Source organism: Lonchura striata, chromosome 20 (assembly GCF_050655825.1).
Source record: "Lonchura striata isolate lonStrDom1 chromosome 20, ASM5065582v1, whole genome shotgun sequence".
Classification (NCBI taxonomy): domain Eukaryota; kingdom Metazoa; phylum Chordata; class Aves; order Passeriformes; family Estrildidae; genus Lonchura; species Lonchura striata.
Window position 1 is genome coordinate 8,774,316 of NC_140722.1, and position 15,272 is coordinate 8,789,587.

Here is a 15,272-nt window from a genome sequence, read left to right on the forward strand (position 1 = left end):
TAGATGTGAGGTGCTGCTGCAGCCATGGCTTTGCTCTCCCTCTCTCTGCTTGCACACAGGAACATTTTCAAGAGCCTCCTCTCCACAGAGACTGTGTTTTACAGCTGAAGCACTAAGTCATTCATCACAAAACAATAAATCCAGATTTCTTTTAAGATCCCCTGAGCTCCTCAAGCAGCAGCACTTCAGCAGCCCTCGCTGGGCCAGAGCGACACCAGCTGCTGCTTGAGCTGGTGGGAGGAGAGCAAGGTCCATTGTATGGGCAAAGGACATTCATTTGCCTCATCCCCACACTGATGAATTGCTCCACTTGCCCGTGTCAGGCTCCAGCACAGCAGAGGATGAACAGCTAAAGCTGCACTAAGCCCACACACTCCATTGAGCCGGGAGATGACTCAGAGGAGGCTCTGGTGCGGGTGGAGGTGACAACACAAGGGACAAAAACTGAGTGAGCAGGGACTCTGCTCTCCCCACTGACCCACTGTGAGGCAGAAGCTGGGACCCTCCTCACCCTCTGTCCCCCTGTTCAATGGCAGGACAGTCACAAAGGTTCTTGGACAGCCCAGCCCCAGTGCTCTGACACACAGCAGACAAGGCCAGGGATGGCACCAAGCTTAAATACATTTCATCTCATTGCACACAATATCCCAGCAGCTCACCAGCTCAGACAGGAGCCCCCCATGTGTGTGGAATGGCTGCAGTCCCCATCCCTCCCTCTGCACCTCCAGCCCTGCCCAGGGAACCCTAGGGATGGGGCAGGGGGAGTAGCATCGCCCAAACCACCTCCTGATTCCACCCAAGGCTTCAAAAAATGTAATTTTTGCCTGCAATCTGTCTCAAATGCATTGTGCAGTCTGCCCACCCCACGCACACCCCACCTGCCTCTCCCCACAGTAGGAACTGCACGTGGCAGCAGCAGCAGCTTCACTCAGAGAGACTTCGGGTCAGTCTCAGTTCCGTGAACAAAAGCTGCTTCCCCAGCTGATTTCCTGACAGAGCTGATGGCCTGTGCCCTCTGGGGACCCAGAAATTGCTGGGAGGCAGCAAAGGAGGGAATTAAGGACTGTTTCCTCTTCCAGAGATAAGATCTCTAAACAAGCTTCTCAGCCAAGAACTTTTAAATTTTTTTTTATTTTACAGGTTTTGCAATGGAATCTTATTCTCCAGAATTGCATCCGCCTCCAACCCCATTTAGAGCTGCCAAAGCCTGCACTTCCCCCGGGACCAGCCTGCAAGTGGCAGAGATGGATGGGATGACATGGGCATGACTTCATCCTTCTGTCCTGCTGCTGGAGCCAGGGGCTGTCAGGATTCCCAGAGGGAGCCCCCCCTGCTCTGGTCCCATCCAGCCCCCCTGGATCCACCCCCCAGACCAGAGCCATGGGGTGCCACAGCCCTGCCCCAGCCTCGGGGCTGGATGAGGCCCCGGGGAGAGCACCCCTGAGAGCAGCAAGGCAACATCAAAGCCCAGCATCACTCCAGGCTCTGACTCTGCTCCCTCCGGACAGATCCAGCCCCACAGTCACTCCTGTTACCCCAGGAAGGGCCAGGGTATTCCTGCCTCCCCTGAAAAGCTTTCTGGGAATCAGTGCGGGCACTAAACTGGCTGTGCAGAGTTCACCTGCCCTTCTGCACAAACCCAAGCAGGTCATTATCTCTCTGTGAGCCTCAATCCCTCCTTGAGGCACAGACATGCCCCAGTCCTGGCCCTTCATACAGACAAGTGTTTCTTAAAACACTGTAGCATTTAAGAAATAAAAGCTCCTGCCCTTGTCCTGCCCTGGCAGTTCACAGTCCCCCTTGCTTGTAGGTTGTTGTGGGATCAAACGCTTCAGGCTGATTTATCCACGGGAGATGGAAGCCCAGACAGATGGGAGGGAGCACAAGCCCAGCCGGGTGATAAATCACAGCAGGGCAGGCCGAGCTCTGCGGCTGTGCCAGCGGGACCAAGGCTCGAGCCCCGAGCTGTGTCCATGTTCCCTGGGGAGGGCAGACTCCAGCTCCCCAGGGGTGACATGATCCCGGCTCTGCTCCCCGCCAGGCACAGCCCCGAGCACAGGCTCAGCAAGCTTCCCACTCCCCGCCTTTGCCCTTCCACATCCAAGGAAACGTGATCCCCTTGGGAAGTTTCCTGGAAAAAGGGGAAGCACACTCGCTGCTGGGATGAGGCTGCCAGCAAGGGATGTCTCGTGGGATCCGGGACAGGACAACTTGCCTTGAACTTACGCTCAAGGACGTCTGTCCTGCAAAGCTCAGCACAGCACAAAGAGATCCGGACGGGCTTTTGATGAGCTTCCAGCAAGATAAAGGAGCTCCCCTGACCCCACTCCATCTTCCCTGAGCGAGATTATCAATAAAGCAGCACCGCGGCTCGGACGGGTTCTCCACTCTCACGTCCACACGTGCTTAAATTAATGTCACCGCTGAAGAAAGGAGGGGTGTCCATCCCAGGGGTCCCCCTTGGTGCCAAGACTTGGCCGGGCTGTCCATCCATCAGCAGGGGAGGAAAGCAGAGCCTAGGAGGCAACTTCTGAGGAAATACGGGGCTCTCAGCCCTGCGTGATCGAGGCTCACACCAGAGAAGATTTTTGTCCCAAACCAGCCTCCAAAACCCCAAATTTATTGACCTGCTCTATGCAAACAGCCGCTGCAAACTCTGGCACGTCCAGGCTTTGGGGCTCCCTCCTCGGGTGCCATTAGTGCGTGTAATGAGGTGGAGATAATTGCTGCCTCGGGGACACAATTAACTCTTTCCTGCCCTGGTCCAGCTGGGGCTTTTGCATCCCACAAGAGCAATTCCCTCCCTCCTTCCCCCGGGTTCCTTAGAAAACTTCAATTCCTCTTCCTTCTCGAAGTGAGCCTCTGAATCAGAGTCTGACGAACACCACGAGTTCACTGATGTGTGGCTGTGATTTAGAGTTGGAATATATTTGGAATGTATAATTTATTTCAGGTATCTGAGGCACCACTGAAACTGGGAGCAAGCAGTGAGTAAATCAGTCATACCCTTGTGATGATGGGGGCTGGAGCCTTTATGTTGCTCTAAAAATCCTGCTTCCACGCAGCCAGGTGAATATCATGAAGGATGGGTACTACTTGGGGCTGCAGGGATAACTCAGGTACTCTGGAGGAGATGATGTTGGGAGATTTAATGACAGTGCTGCCACTGGGACACAACCTCTAGCAAAAAGGTCAGTGTCAGCCCTCTGTCCTGGGACAGGGATCACATTGAACCAGGTGCTACCCAAAGAGCTGCTCCAAACCTGGCACCCACCTCCACCTGCCAGGTACCACCTGGAAACAGCAGAAGAGGAACCAGGCACGAAGTCCACCCTCCTCTCTGCATCTGTGGTTGTTGCCTTTACAGCAAATCTCTTTTTCAGAAATGCAGATGTGAAATATGAAGACAGAAATTGCCAGCGACTTTTAATTTGGGTTCTGCCAATTTTTCTGTTCCAGCTATTGATTTTCCATAAAGATTAATCCTTGCTCCGAGCCTCCTCTGACAGGCACTATCTGGATGTTTTGCTTACCCTGAGTGTGGAAATATATGTTTTATTAAGTGTCAGAACTAACTAATGAGAAGAAGGAGGAAAATCAATTGTCTGCTTATATCTTGATCTCAGACAGGACTAACAAGTTCTTTATTTTGATGCTGTGGACAAGACAGGCAGAGTGACAAACAGAGTGACAGTGGCTGTCAGCTCTGTCACAGAAACAGCTCAGCTGATGAGGGGGGCAAAGGGTTACATGGTGTTGGAGGCTTCAAACACATTTGTATGTGTATTAATTCAAAGATATTCATAGAATGCTATAAAATCCTACAGTTGAATTGATGATCACTGTTGCAAAAGGATGGAAAACACTAAAATTTCAGCTGTAGACTGTAAGCAGGTTTATTCTGCCATCCCTAAAGCCAAGAAAACAGCTTGGCCAGCAGCTCAGGGTAGGGGCAACCAAAGGGATTCCATTTTTCCACACTAAAGTTGGGATTCAGGTTAGTACTTATGGCAATAGGAGTACAAGCAAGCTCAGTGCAAGTCTGTGCACAGCTGCAGCCATAAAGCCCATTTAAAACGTGCACCGTGCTGTGCTCAGATGGAATAAGATGAGCATTAAGGCCCCTTCCAGACCAAGCCACCCTGTGATTCTGTGGTTCCATGATTCCTCCTTGGGCATCTGGCACAGGGCCCAACTGGAACAGGAGTCAGGGTAAGCTGGGCTTCCACAGGACTCTTCTCACACTCTCAGAGCACCAAGGCTGATTGCAAGGGGCAGCTCCATTTCCCAGCACACGCAGTCCAAACAACAGGATCGAGACCCATGGCACGAGCACGAACATTAATTTCTCACAGAAACTTTGTGTAATTATCAAATACTAATCTCTGCTGGCCCTCCTCCCCAAACAGGGCTACGAACCTGCTTTCACTCATATTTGTTATCTTCCTTGTCTGTGAGAGGATCACACCTGACAGTTGTATAGTTAATCTCTTGGCAGCTGTGAAATGAAATGGTAAGCTCTGGCTGCCTTGAGAAGATGCATTGATTTCTTAAAATGACACATCACCTCCTCCCTTGATGTTCAAGCAGGAGCCGAGGGCTGGCATTATGAATCCTGCCTGTCATTCAATTAAAAAAGCTTAGCAGAAATGCTCCAGCTGAGCCCACCAGACAGCATCAAGGCTAAGCCTTGACCCAAAGATTCAGTAGCAGGGAGTATGAAGGCACCTGCAGCCCCAGAGGCTTGAGCAGTTTGCTGATGAGTTCACCAGCTGTGGCATGGAGCTTGCCACCTTGAACCACACCAGCCACTCTCTTCTTCACAGCAACACAGCTGACTGGGCAGCCAGGTCCCATAGGAAAGCAGAGCAGGAAAATCCCTTCCTTCCCAGAAGGAAGTTCACTGCACTTAATGGAGCATTCTATATACTATTTCAACACAGCTCTTTCATAATGATTATGTGTCTAACAAAACTCTTGACACGGTGAAACAGCCTCAGTCTCACTGTAGAGTGAAGCCCTGGTGTCTGGCCTCAAACTCTTGACACAGTGAAACAGCTTCAGTCTCACTGTAGAGTGAAGCCCTGGTGTCTGGCCTCAGATGGACTTTGCAAGATTCCCCCACAAAAAGCCCCCATTTGCAGCAATGCCATAAAGCCCAGAGGACTTTATATGAGATTTAGATGGGATATTAGGAAGAAAGTCTTCCCTGTGAGGGTGGGGAGGCCCTGGCACAGGCTGCCCAGACAGCTGCTCCATCGTTGGAAGTGTCCAGGCTGAACGGGGTTAGGAGCAGCCTGGGATAGTGGAAGGTGTGGAACGGGGTGACGTGCAGCCCAAGCCAATTTGTGAACCTGTGATTTCATGGTTCCACCTTCCCCGGTTCCACCAGCCCATTGTGATGCCGCGGCGGGCACCGAGCAGCGCGGCGCTGGCCCGTGTCCGGCCGTGCCACCGCCACGCAGACGCCGCAGACACGTCCGGTGGCACGGGCAGCGCAGGCCCGCTCTCCCACGGCGCCCGGTGTCACCGAGCCTGAGGCCTCCGACGTCCATGGCTGGGCCGTGGAACAGGATGAGCTCTAAGGTCTTTCCAACGCAAACGAGTCTGTGAATTACGGGTAGGAACGATTCCGGGGCTGTCCTGGTTCGGCTGCAGCCCCGCAGGCCGAGGGCTCGCTGTGGCAACAGCCACGTCCTGCGGGGCCGGGCCGGGCCGGGACCGGAGCACCCGGACACCGCTCCCGGGGTGGGAACAGGACCTGGACACTGATGGAATAGCACCCAGACACTGCTCCCGGGGTGGGAACAGGACCTGGACACTGATGGAATAGGACCTGGACACTGCTCCCGGGGTGGGAACAGGACCTGGACACTGATGGAATAGCACCTGGACACTGCTCCCGGGGTGGGAACAGGACCTGGACACTGATGGAATTGCACCTGGACACTGCTCCCGGGGTGGGAACAGGACCTGGACACCGCTCCCGGGGTGGGAACAGGACCTGGACACTGATGGAATTGCACCTGGACACCGCTCCCGGTGTGGGAACAGGACCCGGACACCGCTCCCGGGGTGGGAACAGGACATGGACACTGATGGAATAGCACCCAGACACTGCTCCCGGGGTGGGAACAGGACATGGACACTGATGGAATAGCACCCAGACACTGCTCCCGGGGTGGGAACAGGACCTGGACACTGCCCCCGGAGTGGGAACAGGACCTGGACACTGATGGAATTGCACCCGGACACTGCTCCCGGGCTGGGAACAGGACCTGGACACCGCTCCCGGAGTGGGAATAGGACCTGGACACTGCTCCCAGGGTGGGAACAGGACCTGGACATCGCTCCTGGGGTGGGAATAGGACCTGGACACTGATGGAATAGCACCCGGACACTGCTCCTGGGGTGGGAATAGGACCTGGATACAGCTCTTGTGGTGGGAATAGCACCTGGACACTGCTCCCAGGGTGGGAATAGGACCTGGATACAGCTCTTGTGGTGGGAATAGCACCCGGACACCGCTCCCAGGGTGTGACAAGGTCGGCCAGGGCTGAGCAGGCAGCCCCTGGGTGCCCCTGCAGCCTCTCCAAACCCCGGTCTGGGTGAACTCAGAGCCCCTCCTGGGGCGATGCAGCTCCTCCCGGCTGCAAACAGAGCAGCAGTGCAGGGAATACAGCCAGCCCTCCCTGGCAGGAGGAGAAAAAAGGGATGTAAAAACATGGGGAAAAGCGAGGGAAAATAAGCACAATGACAGCTCGGTCTGTGGGCAAACACATTGCTTGGCAGAGCCAAATCCCTCCAAGAGTGGGGAATGTCACCTGGCACATGTGCTGGTCCTGCTGCTTCATATACGATGCTGGGAGCTGGCACTGCTTTGGTTTAGGTCGGGTTTTTTTGTGGAAAGAAAAAAGTGAAAAGGAAATACAGCTTGTTTTTCTTCAGTTGACAGCTCTCTTGGAAGATAAAGTTGCAAATGAATGACTTACTATAAACTGTGGTGCAGCTCAGGGCCAGACGGCTGAAAGCTTTACAAATGCTTGGAATTCCTATGAGGAAGTGTTATTAGCTCTGTTATGAATTTAGGGAAAATGAGGCCAAGAAAAATGGCTTTGTTAAGTAGATCTCACCATCTACCTTCTACAGGGCATGTAGAAATTAAGATATCCCAATTAGGTCTTAGTTTCAGAATACTGTATTTCTTTTGTTTTCAAATCAGGTGTATTCAGCATGTGAAAGCCACCTAAATATCCATCTGGGTTTCCATTATAGTATCATTGACAACAGGGATACAGGCATTTATTTAGCTAATTGCTGTTTGTGGTACATAAGCTGTGTGAGCCACAGGCACTTCAGCTAAAGCACAACACACAAACACCTTCCACCTTGGCACAGATGGCACCATCAGCCAGGGCACATCTTTGCCAGTAAATGAAATATAAAATCATCCCAGAATGGTTTGAGTTGAAAAGGACCTTGAAGCTCATTTCATTCCAATGCCCTGCCATGGGCAGGGACACCTTCCACTATCCCAGGCTGCTCCAAGCCCCATCCAACCTGGCCGTGAACACTTCCAGGGGTGGGGCAGCCACAGCTTCTCTGTGCAGTCTGTGCCAATGCCTCACCACCCTCACAATTTCTTCCCAATATCCAATCTAACCCTGCCCTCTGTCAGTTTGAGGCCTTTCCCCCTTTTCCTGTCACTCCAGACCCCTGTAAACAGCTAAGATTATGCCATTAGAAGCAGTGCTGCAAGAACCACTGCCAAAATGCCCCCACAGCAAACTGTTACCTGTTTACAGGTGCTTTACATGTGTCATCCTCTTGCTGTACACTGCAGAAAATCCAAGTAGACCTCATGGTCTGAAATGATTCAAACTAAACCCAAAGATAGGGAAAGCAGCACATACAGAAAACACTGTCAGGTTATGACTGTCAATCCACTGGTGAAGCTAGAAGCACAAGGAAAACGCTGTCATTCCTCTTGGAAGCTGTCATGAGGTGGCACTCAGTGGATTGTGTTGTTCTTCCTGCTGCATTCCAGCTCATGTGGGGGCAGAGGGTTAATTTGAATCACCAATGTGATTATGTAGCTGTAGGAACTGGCTGAGAAGATGGGCCTCAAACCTCAACAGCCTGGCAAATTACAAAGAGAGAAAAATAGGCATCTCCAGAGAGGCAGAAGAATGGAAAGAAATTGCTTACAGGAGTACAAAGGCAGCTAATTAGAATGAAACAAGATAATAAGATAGGGAGAAATTTTGGCAGAGTGTATCAGAGAATAGCTCCTGTCAGTGAATCTATTAAGTAGAGGCAGAACCTCTCAAGGGCGGGTAGAGGGAGACCAGTTGGAACACATATAAGTAGAGGATACGAAACATTAGACACCAGAAAAGTATAAAGGAAAATTCCTATGGAACTACATCTAGTCTGACAGTTCTTTGTAAGCTAAGCTTTAATTAAGAGAGAAGAGTCACAGCCATGATTGTACTCCCTCACAGCTGCTTTTCCTTTGGTCCTTAATGTAATTATTGTTGCTTTCCTATACAGCAGCTAAGCTTTGGAAACATGGCTAAGATTTGGCATGAGACTGAAACCACTTTGGACAGTACCTCACCCAGAGAACAACAGGACGAAAATGACACCATGAAGCAGTACCTGAGAAACAAAAACCTTGTTCTGGAATTCCTGCACTCTGACCTGAACCCCCACCACCTCCAGTACCACTGGAACAAAGTTCATCTTCTGAAGAAGTGTTACTTTTATTTGAAGTTTGAGCCCAGACACGTGTGCGTGAGAGACCAGAACAATATGATGATTTTTGCTGACATCTTGCAAATAGCAAACCCCTGCCAGCTCCAGAAGATCAAGAAGGTGGGAAGAAAACAGACAGAAATCCAGCTGGCTCTTTTAACTGAGCTCTTGGAACAGCTGGAACGAGGTCGGGAGGAGCTGAGCCGTTATGTACAGATCTGTGACGTAGAAGCTTTCCTCTCCCAGTGGAACTTGAACATAAAGAGAGTGCTCAAGCTCTCCATGTTTCTCAGTAAGCTCATTTCCTTGGAAGAGCCGAGGAAGCTCCACGTCAAGCACAGTTTGGTATCACAGATACATCTTGGAGGTGCCCTACACCCTCCCATTACTTTTACTCTCTATACGAAGAAGCCGCCGATTTTTGATCGGACGGAGTCATTCGCGTGCCAGACCTGGGCCCAGCTCAAGTGGTTCACTGAAAGCCAGGAGTCACACCTGGAACGATGGCAGCTGGAGATGAAGCTGGTGCCAGACGACAGTCAGACAGAACCAGGATACCATCAGACCCAGGAAGTCATCTCCAACCCCTGTGTCATCAACCACCTGATCCCCGGCAGGTCGTACGAGTTCAAAGTGAGGAGGTCTGACACTCACACGCTCGTCTACTCGCAGTGGTACGACTGCATTGTACTGAAGACAAAAACTCACCCTGCTGAGGACACCAAGGAAGCCCCCAGCCGCAGCCTGATGAGGCGGCTCACAAGACCGACTCCTTCAGTTAAATGGTTTAATGAAAAAGGTGAATAAGAGTAATTAAGAATAAATTGTTTAAAGAGTTTGCTTTAAATCAAACTTGTTCTGTTTTCAACAGCAATTGTACAGGTGCCTTCCCAAAAATCTCTCTGGGTTAGCAGTAAGCCATTTGAAATTTCTCACAAAAAATAACATTTTTAAGCAGCATTTGGGACTCAACAATTTTGTCCCACTGCAATGGTGGGAGCAGCCAGAACCAGAAAATCTTGAAGGACACCTCTAAAGCAAGCACAAGAGACAGAAGCACCTCTACCATCCAGTGCTTTCCATCCACTGAAGGATGCTCAGTGTCAGCTTCTTCCAGTGATGTTTTGGGTTTGTATTGTCCTTCCTCCAAAATACCTGAACTCAATTCTTAAGCTCTTCAAATCACCCACCCAACCTTATGTCCATCACTGGTTTCTCTCACCATCTATACCCTGTGCCATATAGGTACCTAAGCATGACCTCACCCCTCTATAGTGCATGAAAAGATCACTTTAATTAAAAAAAAAACACCAACCAAAACCCAACAATAAATACAATAAATAATCCCCAACAATAAATACAATAAATAATCTGCCAAAAACCTGAAGTTAATGTTTTCTTTTTTACCACTTGGTTCAGTCCAAACAGAGCTGTCCCCACACAGATTCTAGTCAAACCATCACATAAACAGACCTTTTAGTAATAAAATTTATTATTTAAATAAATTCAAATAATTTTTACAATTATGGCTTAAATATCAAAAAAGGAATGTTGAGATTCATTCTTATGAACAGTCAAAGCAGATAAAAATATTGGTATCCAAAAGGTCATTTGAGGTTTGCTGCAAGTCACAGACATACAAAAGATAAAAACCTGCCCCATTTCAAGTTCCTTAATTCAGACTTCATGATACTTGACATTTCATTTCTATTTTTAAAAACCCCATCGATTTATTGCAGTAAATTGATTGTCCTACACAGATCTGTCCAAATCCTCAAAAACAGTCCAGCCCACCTGATGCTGGGCTCACTCCTGGCTGCCTGCACAGGTTCCCCTTGTTCAATTTGTGCTCAAGCTCATGCTAAGGAAATTAAGTTAATGCTGTTGGATGAACTGGCATTTGTGTCCTGCAGCCATGTGCTTCTGTCTTTGACTGTGGAGAACACGGAGCCTGTGACTGGACAGATGCCCTGGGCACCACACTGCCAGGGTGTTCCTATTAGGATTACCAAAAGTTTGGTATTTTAAGAATATTGCTCAAACATAAAATTCTTCCAAAAGTAAATTCAAAATTCTGCATGCAAATGAAACCAGGCTAATTTGAACTTTTTTTCCTCTATTGATTTCTGTGATTCACTCCATGAGCATAAGGACAAGAACATGATACTCAGCTGTCACTACAGTCTATAAAAAGTTTAATTGCACTTTCTGCTATCCCTGACTATTGCATGACCTCCTGACAACACCAGCAGCCCGAGGGCCCAGCCTGGCTGTAACTGCTGCTTGGGTGCATTTCCTAATCACCAGTTATAAAATACATCCTCAGAGGAAAAAAAAAAATAACCTATATATATGTTCTCTTGCAACACAGATGTTACCAAGCAAAACATTTCATTCTACCTCCAAGGAGTAGAAATAAACACTTTTTTCCTCACTAAGGACAAAGGGAATTGCTTTATAAGGGCTCCCTCTTGGCCAAACCCCCTCCAAGAGCATTGACTAAGCCACTACATCAAGGGTGAGGCTCCTTGTTTGTGTTACATGTATGAAATAACCAGCACAAAACCCAGGAGAGAAACTCTTCACTTACAGGAGATAATGAAAATGAGACCCACAGTTCTAAAGGAATCAAGGTGGCTTTGTTAAATGAAGCTGGCACAGTGCTAAAGTAGTTATCCCAACAATTCCAGCATTTTTTGCAAATCTCATCTTGGAGCTAGATGATTTCATATCAGTAGTCCAAAGAATGATGCACAGACAATCTTATTTTGGAATTGCAATAATATTTGCTAATCCGGCTGGTGCAGAATCCTTTAAGATCCCATGCAGGATGACTTCAAAGAGAAACAATGAATTTTACACCTTACTAGCTTTTACCAAGCATCTTTAGAACCAGCAGGAGATACTTCCTATGGGTTTTTATCCTTCACAGAATTGCCAGCCATATGCCACTTTTATGTTTCAGTAGGACAAGAGCAAGCCTGGGTGGTCTTTGGCACACAACTCAAACCCCCCAAAGAGACACTGCAAGAAGGCAACTTAGACTAGGAAGAGAACAACAAAACCTCCCCATAGGTTCTGGAGGCAAGTCTAACAGAGAGTCATGAGAAGAAACACAGTGTTAAATTGAGACTTTTACAGAGACAATGCTTTCCTATTGCCATTCCTCCACATGGGAAAGAATCACACTGGATTTCAGTTGCAAACAGGACAAAATTCCTCCTGCCATAGCGCTGTGACATCACCGGCATCCACACCACAAGGAAAACCTGTGTGATTGCATCTCAGCTCCATCCCACATGAACACCTAAGGACAGCCAAGCATGCGGTTTAGGGAGAGCCGAGGCAGGCCCTTCACACATTCAGAATTGAAATGAGATAAAAGACACCGTCCCTCAAAATTGTCAGGCTTTCAAAAGCAGCTCCATGATTTTCAGAGGGCACCATTCACCACAATACATCTCTACCAGCCACATGTCACTGGGTGAAAGCAGCCTCTCTAGTGAACCACAGCTTCCAGCTCACAGCAGTTTGGCTACAGAAAATATAAAAATACATTATAGGCATACACTCCTTCACTGCTCTTAAAAACTCAGGCCATAAGGCTGTGAAACAAATTCACAGAGTTAAAAGTTAATAAATTAAAAGCAGCTTTAAAAAAAATGGGGTAGGAAAGGGAGGGAGGATCAACAGGAGATTTCAAATAAAATTCTGAACAGTTTAAAATGGGTTGACAAATCCCAACGTTTCCTAGTAGGAGAGGTCCCCGCTTTTCATTGCCTTTATGCTGGTGAGGACAACTTCCTTTGTACAAAGAACACTTAAATCTATTTACAAAATCACCTTGGCCTTGCCGCTGCGATATTTACACGCTCAGAGAACATCATTTTGGCTAGACAAAGAGTGGTACATGCATCTCTGATTGCTTTCCTCCATCACTTAAAAAAAAAAAAAAAGTAAAAAGTGGGAAGTCTTAAAAATCTTTTGTCCTTGGATTTAAAATGAGAGGCAGTGCTCAGAAGCTTTGGTCCTCCACGTCAAACAGCATCTTGCTGCACTGCTCCACTGCACACAGTTGTTCCACCCCGATGAACAGACTGAGCATTTGATCCCCAAAGTGCAACCCTGACAGCTGGAGTAAATATTTGGTCCCCCCAAACTGCAGCTGCAGCAGGATGAGGGTTCTGCTGAGCAACTTACAGTTACAAAAACAGTATCACCATCAGTAAAGTCACATGCCCATCATCTACCTTCAATGCCTTTTTGGTTTGCTAGAATTGAAAGTTCCTGCCCAAGATTGCACTGATTAAAAACACCTCAAGACGCTGAAGCAGACGCTGAAGCTGAGTTGTCACAGTGCTGGTAGCTCCCAGATCCCCCGCTGCGTTTGGCTCCGTAGGTCATTGAACAATGGGAAGATTTGGTCCTTCCCAAGGCACACAGAATGCAGTTCAGGCAGAGAGGGCCCATCCTCACCGGGAGCGGGCTGGGTTCCTCCTGACACGGATCTCCTGGGCTGCAGTGCAGCTGTTGTGGCGGTAGTAATGCTGCACCAGTCTCTTCCACAAAGGGTTGCACTCCAGGAGGTACCGGTTCCCTGTGGGCAGCAGGATGGGGACAGCAGGTTAGTGGCTCAAAGAGGTTTGGCTGATACCATTTGTGTCTATAATCTCTAGCTGAGCGTGCTGGGTCACTTGCAGGGGCATATCTGTGAAATCCCAGCTCCCTTTTCCATGCTGTCATGTCTGTGAGCAGCATCCTTACACATCACAGCCTACACCAGCGTGATTAGGAGTAAAATGAGAAGCCAGATTTTTGTTAGGACAGAGTTCTAGCATGAAAGCAATAGAAACACCATGGTCCAAAACAAAGGGTGAGAAAAACTAACTATACTTGCTGTATTCAAGTTATGAATGGGCTTTGCCCAGATTCCCCAGTTTCAAAACCCCAGACTAAAGGGCATAAGAATAAACCAAGATCACTGGTTGTACTAGTTTGGATCACCATCCCTTTATCCAAGAATCCCATTCCCCTGAAGGCTTGTGCATGGTCCAAGGATACCAACCTATGATGCAGAGCCCTTCCTGAGCTCGTGTGATGCCAACATTGACCTGGTTTGGGTCAGTAATAAACCCCAGGTATTTCTTCTGCCAGCTCTTTGTGGGCTTCCTATCGATCTCAGACCGGGGGCAGGACCGTACAGTTGACAGGATCACATATCTCCATTCACTTCCTAGAAAGGGGAAACAATCCAGATTTTCTTAGAGGGAAGCATCTGGCCATAGATGGAAGCATCTACCCCACAGGACACTCATTTCTCTACTGCCACCCTCTGGGTTTCTCCAGCTTTGGAGGCCTTTGGTCTCCTGGTCATTGCTTTCCAAAGAGAACAGAAGTCTTCTGGCAGTTCTCTAACACCCTTTTCAGATATAGAAGCACAGAATAACAGAATGGTTTTGTTTGGAAGGGACATTCTGTGTTCCAACTTCCCTGACATGGGCAGGGAACCTTTCACTAGAAATCTTCCACTACAGATCCTTCGCCTTCCTGCCTTCAGCAGCCTCACCCTGCCCAAGCACTCCAGAGGCTTCTAAAGGATTTATTATAATCACAAATCACCCAGAAATCTGGTCTTCCACGGCTGAAATGACCCTGGGGTAGGGTTTGCTCGGAGACTGTATCTGTGAGCAGCTCCTCAGGAAGGCAGGAGGGGACAGACCCAACGCTCCCCCTCCTGTGCCCTCACCTTGACTCTTCATGATGGTGCAGACGGTCACCCCGCGGACGCCCTCCCTCTGCAGGCTCTTGTTGATCTCGGACACCTGGGCGCTGTAGGGGCTCAGGATGGCGATGCTCTCCGGCCGGATGGTGCCATCTAGTGTCAGCTGCTTGGCTATCCTCACCTGCGAGACCAGCGTCCTGCTCACCTGCGAGCGTCCTGCTCACCTGGGAGCATCCTGCTCACCTGGGAGCCTCCTGCTCACCTGCGAGCGTCCTGCTCAGCTGGGAGCATCCTGCTCACCTGCGAGCGTCCTGCTCACCTGCGAGCGTCCTGCTCGCCTGGGAGCGTCCTGCTCACCTGGGAGCATCCTGCTCACCTGCGAGCGTCCTGCTCACCTGCGAGCGTCCTGCTCACCTGTGAGCGTCCTGCTCGCCTGGGAGCGTCCTGCTCACCTGGGAGCGTTCTGCTCACCTGGGAGCATCCTGCTCACCTGCGAGACCAGCGTCCTGCTCACCTGCGAGCGTCCTGCTCAGCTGGGAGCGTCCTGCTCACCTGCTCACCTGGGAGCATCCTGCTCACCTGGGAGCCTCCTGCTCACCTGCGAGCGTCCTGCTCAGCTGGGAGCATCCTGCTCACCTACGAGCCTCCTGCTCACCTGCGAGCGTCCTGCTCACCTGCGAGCGTCCTGCTCAGCTGGGAGCGTCCTGCTCACCTGGGAGCATCCTGCTCACCTACGAGCGTCCTGCTCACCTGGGAGTGTCCTGCTCACCTGGGAGCAGCCTGGAGGGAAGAG

The 15,272-nt window shown here is 49.7% G+C and overlaps 2 protein-coding genes across 10 annotated transcripts in view; one reads left to right on the forward strand and one right to left on the reverse strand.

The window, feature by feature from the left end:
* Positions 1–6,472: 6,472 nt before the first annotated feature.
* On the forward strand, positions 6,473–10,147 carry FNDC11 (fibronectin type III domain containing 11). The gene has a single exon (XM_085557825.1). The coding sequence runs from the start codon at positions 8,572–8,574 to the stop codon at positions 9,562–9,564; it is 993 nt and encodes a 330-aa protein (XP_085413951.1). The 5' UTR covers positions 6,473–8,571; the 3' UTR covers positions 9,565–10,147.
* An 84-nt stretch (positions 10,148–10,231) lies between these two features.
* HELZ2 (helicase with zinc finger 2) overlaps positions 10,232–15,272 on the reverse strand; it is a 31,411-nt gene continuing 26,370 nt past the window's right edge. For all 9 annotated transcript variants that reach the window (XM_085557759.1, XM_085557754.1, XM_085557762.1 and 6 more), the window contains exons 18-20: positions 14,504–14,660; positions 13,823–13,990; positions 10,232–13,354 (exon numbers count right to left, since the gene is read on the reverse strand). In XM_085557759.1, the coding sequence (XP_085413885.1) occupies positions 13,230–13,354; positions 13,823–13,990; positions 14,504–14,660 (450 nt within the window). In that variant the 3' untranslated portion in view covers positions 10,232–13,229. The remainder of the gene's footprint in view (positions 13,355–13,822; positions 13,991–14,503; positions 14,661–15,272) is intronic.